This window comes from Charadrius vociferus, unplaced genomic scaffold (assembly GCF_000708025.1).
Source record: "Charadrius vociferus isolate BGI_N301 unplaced genomic scaffold, ASM70802v2 scaffold711, whole genome shotgun sequence".
In the NCBI taxonomy this organism is placed as follows: domain Eukaryota; kingdom Metazoa; phylum Chordata; class Aves; order Charadriiformes; family Charadriidae; genus Charadrius; species Charadrius vociferus.
Window position 1 is genome coordinate 770,906 of NW_009646852.1, and position 4,659 is coordinate 775,564.

The 4,659-nt window shown below is 52.9% G+C and overlaps 1 protein-coding gene across 1 annotated transcript in view; it reads right to left on the minus strand.

Moving 5' to 3' along the window:
- Nucleotides 1-1,745: 1,745 nt before the first annotated feature.
- LOC104294636 (T-cell leukemia homeobox protein 1-like) overlaps nt 1,746-4,659 on the minus strand; it is an 11,842-nt gene continuing 8,928 nt past the window's right edge. The window contains exon 3 of the mRNA XM_009894258.1: nt 1,746-1,968. Within this exon, the coding sequence (XP_009892560.1) occupies nt 1,746-1,968 (223 nt within the window). The remainder of the gene's footprint in view (nt 1,969-4,659) is intronic.

Genomic DNA, 4,659 nt, shown 5'->3' on the forward strand with positions numbered 1-4,659 from the left:
ACTCTTGTAGATTTCTTCATACCCAAATGCTGCTTTCTATATGAAGATTCAGACGCGAATCTCTCTAGACCCCCCCCAGCCCAGGTGAGACCCCACTCCAAGGTCTTATTCAAGAAATTATTCGACCTGCGTTTAAGGCCAAGCCCCCGCGCAATTCCTGCTACCCTCAGCAAGCCCCCCAAAAGGGCTTCGGTTAAAGCAGGCACTAAACGCACTGCGGGGTCGAAGCCTGAAAACGTTTAGAGGACGAGGGATTAAAATACAGCAAATTACCTCTGGAGCTTCCAAAGTCAAGCGCACCCGCGCAAAGTCAAACGGAAACACTAACTCTATTTTCATTTTAAACAAATGGCGGAGGCTTCAGCGTTAGCTGTGATACGCCGTCTCCTCTCGGGGAACTAACAGACAGGGAAGAGCAAGGCTTTAAATGATTTATTCAGTACCCTGGAGATTTTTTTTTTATTTTGTTTTTTCGTTTCCACATAAATTACACAAGCACTTTATAAAATGAATACACATAAAACACCTTATAAGTGCATAACTTAAAAAACCCAAATGAACGAATGCCTTTAAAAATCTCACTGAAAATAGGTTTTCTGATTGCTTGTTTGTACTAGCTGCTTAAATTGGCAGTGCTGTTTTAGATTATAAGTAACTGAAAAATATATACTGTATATATATATCTCTATATATTCCTGGCATTTGCTATAAGAAGTGCTTTGTTTAATTGTGTCTCATTCCCTTGGTACAATTAAAGAAACAACTAAGTTAAATGGTTGAGAGTGAAATCGATTTTTCGCCATCGGGAATTGCCTTCTAAAGGGAAACAGGTAAAATAAAACATTGGACAACATTTTGCAAATGATATGGAAATAATCCATGGAAAGAAACTGCATTACCCCCGCAAACTGCCACCAAGGTCTTCTCGTTATTAAAATACACACTGATGGGCACGGAGTCCGAGGCAGCCAGGGACAGTTTGGGCTCTTCATACAATTGAGATATCATATTTACCGTCCTCAGGAGTCTGTCAGATCCTTCTCTTATTCCCCCCTCGCAAGAAAAAATTAATGAAAAAGGGGAGGAGAGACGGTGAGGTGAGATCCAGAGGGTTCCCATCTGGCACAAGCAGAAATTGCTGCTCTTTCCTCCATTTGTTGCATCCCCGAACGTCTCCGGCGCAGACGACCCGAGGAGGCTCGCGGCAGAGACGTGCTTTCCAGGGAGCCTCCTCCTTTTGTTTCAAGCCATCAGTCCAAGGTATACACATATATATATACATTTTATGTATATATATATACACACACAGATACATAGGGGTGACCCCAGGCTTTGCCCTGCCGCCAGCAGAATCCAAAGGAAGTTTTCTCTCCCCCGGCTGAGTGAACGCCGGCGGCCGTGTCTCTCAGGGCTGGGCTTTTTGTCTGGCAGCACGTCAGCAAGTTCACGGTCGGCACCGGAGACTTTCAAGAGAACAAAAGGGCTGGGGGGAGGCAAGACACCACCGCTGCTCCAGCAATCCCACGGGTGGGAAGAGTTTTTGGGGTGGTTTCCCTTCCTTTTGGTCCCCATCGAGAGTTTCCCCAGCCAGATGCATGGGATGGACGTGTGGCCGGAGGACCGTGGGATGCCAGCCTTCCCCAGGGACAAACAAGGATGCCACGCGTCCCACCAGGGATGCCATGTGTTCTGCCGGGGACAGCCCTGCTGGCAGAAGGTGCACGTGCCACCAGCGGGTGCCAGCCTTATTCGCAAGCGGAGGCGACAGTGGTGACGCTGGTGATCTTGGTGGAGTCGTCAGACCAAGGCTGGAGGTTCTGGAGGGCAAAGAGAGAGGAGTTGTGGACGCAGATGGGGTCAGCTTGGATGGGTTGGTTGATGGTTTTTTGGAAGGCCTCCTGCTGCAGCTGCATGAGGATGCGGTTCGCTTGCTGCCGCTCAGCCTCCCGCTCCTCCGCCGTCTGCCTCCTGGGAGAGAGAGAGCAGTTAGGGGGACCTGAGGGAGCAAGGAAGGGGCATCTCTGGAGAGAAAACTATCATACTGGGTGATTAGGGGTGGGTGGGGTTGAAAAAAAGGCTGCCTAGCCACGGTGTGGTCCCACATTCCCTGCACAAACTGCCATTAAGTCCCATAAACTGGGAGCTGGGGCTATCTTACTGACCCCAGTGAGAATCACCCCGATCAGAGCGAGCCGGGAACGCCCACAGCTCTGGGGTTTTTTTTCTGTCCATGGGAGAAACCCCAGCAGAGCCAGGACACCCAACGGGGCACACGACAGGGTTGCAAATGGTGTGATTCCCTGCAAACACGCTCTGTGCCCAACAGCGAGAGACAAGCACCCAACGTCCCAGCAAGGAGCACGGGGCAGGAGCGAAGGGAGACATCACCGACTGGCAGTGCCACACAGCTGGGAGATGAGCAATGTCACCCCAGGCATCCCCTTCCCTGCACCCAAGCGTGCCATCCCCTCCTCTGTGCTGTGGTGGCCAGCTGAAGAGAGTCTGGATGAAGGCGACAAAGCACCCATGGCACGCTGGACAAAAATCAGCAAAATACTGGCTGAACACAAGAAACACATTTTTAACAGTAAGGAGAATCAAAGTCCAGAATAAACTGTCTGGGCAGAGTGGAGGAGGACATTTTTAAGAACAGGTTGGACACGTGTCTGTCTGGAATGACACCAGCAGAGCTGATCCTGCTGAGAGGGAGATTAGGAGGCCTGCAGGGGTTCTCTCCAGCACTGGTGGGGTCCCAGCTCCGGGCTGTTTGAGAGGAGGGGATGTAGAGGTAGAAATGGCCTGAACACACTTAAATCTACAATGAAAATCCCAGCGCCCGCATGCTTGGATGGCAGGTCAGTGTGGAGGCTGCAGCCTGTGGTCACCTCCACTTTTACTGGTGAACATCACCTGGCACCTTCAGCAATGCTGCTGGGAAAACCTGGAGGCAGCTGACATTGCAGGTCCTGGGATGATCCCCAAAGTACCCCTTCCCTCACTCACACCCCTGGGGCTCAGCTGACACTCTCCCAGCAGCTTCAGTGGATCAGTGACGGGAAATGGCAGCTTTTTAATTTAGCAACTCAGGGGGACATGAGATGTCTTGTCTTCTTTGGCTACAGGGATTGGAAGTGGCAGCTCCGAGCTCCGCAGTGACATCTCGGAGTGCAGGGCAGAGTGTCCCTGGCTCCCCACTGGGGAAGTGGGAGAAGGCTGGATGTGGGTGATGGGCCTCCGGGGCACCCGAGCCTCCAGGCATGTGGCCAGGGCTCCCACCCGGGAGCAGGTAGCTTGGGGCTCAGTCCCTGCTCTAATCACTGTGTCAACATCTCACGTCAGACATCCCGGGGAGAGGGGGCTCGGAGCAGCACCAGCCCTCCCCACACAGCCCGGGCGCAGCTCCGTCTCTGCTTCGATGAATATTTAATGACTCCCTGCACAATGAAACGATGCTCTGGGAGGAAGGAGGCAGCCCCACATCCAGAGCAGTCAGGAGCACGGTGGCTGTGAGCACCTGGTTCCCAAATATCTCCCTGCTCCAAGCAGCTGGCCCATTCGTGCATTCACCTCAGGTTGGGATTTGCAGGTTCAAATCTGCGTGGAAGGAATTAAACCTCAGTGCCTGTGTCTCAAGTAAGAGCCCAAATCTGGGGAGGGGATCACACAGCAACCTCAGTCCAGCAGACACCCAGCAAGGGGCAGTGGCCAGACTCTCCCCCCAACATGCCCTTATTTAAGCAGTTAAATCCTTCAAAGGGCTTAAAAGTAACTCTCTCTTCTTGGCTATTCCCTGCTTCCTAACTCACACCTCGCCTGCGACCGGCTCCTTCCAACACCCAGTGCTGCAGCCACTGTTTGCAGCCCACCACCGCTGCAGGGGGACCCGGGGCATGCTATCGGCCAGGGGCACCCGCATCTCCACCGCAACACCCAACGTGCACAGATGCAAACAAGCAGAGCTTACAAGGCTGAGTCCCTCTGGCTCAGGCTGGTGGGGATTCTCCCATGTCTAATACTAATACTACGGCTGAGGTCAGGCTGCAGCCTTTCCCTTCGGCAGAACCAGGATTTTGGTTCTCTTTACCCAGCTATTTTTTGTGAAACATATGAATAGGTTTGTATCCTCTGCTCCTCTGCCAGAGAGGGACGAACATAGCCAACAGACGCAAAGAGTATTGACAGACAGATGGAGAGCCAGCCAAGCCACATTTGCCTCACTTCCTTAGGAAACCAGGTTAGAAGACATAGCTGACCCCGTTCTGCAGGCCACGGCAGGACTGTTCCTCCTCCAGGACTCTGCTCCTGGCTACCAGAGTTAACTCCAGCTGGAGACTTCCTGGCACTTGGGGAGCTGCTCTTCTATGAGCTCTTTAGTAAAGGACTTGCTGAGCGGGGACTCATCCCCACCCTTGGATTCAAGTTCCTTGTCCCACATTTCTTATCCAACCTCTGCATGCCCAGGCAATCACTGTCCCATTCAGCCTTGGGGAGACCCCGGGAAAGCCCTTGAAGAAGCTACTGCCTGCCTGCACCCAAGCACTCAGCGCTCAGCACCCAGCAACACCCCCCTTCTCTCACCTGCCCCTTACCCAGGTGCCCCCCCGCAGGGTGCCTGTCCCCGGCCCAGGACAGAGCAGGGGATGCTTCCAGGACTGGGCT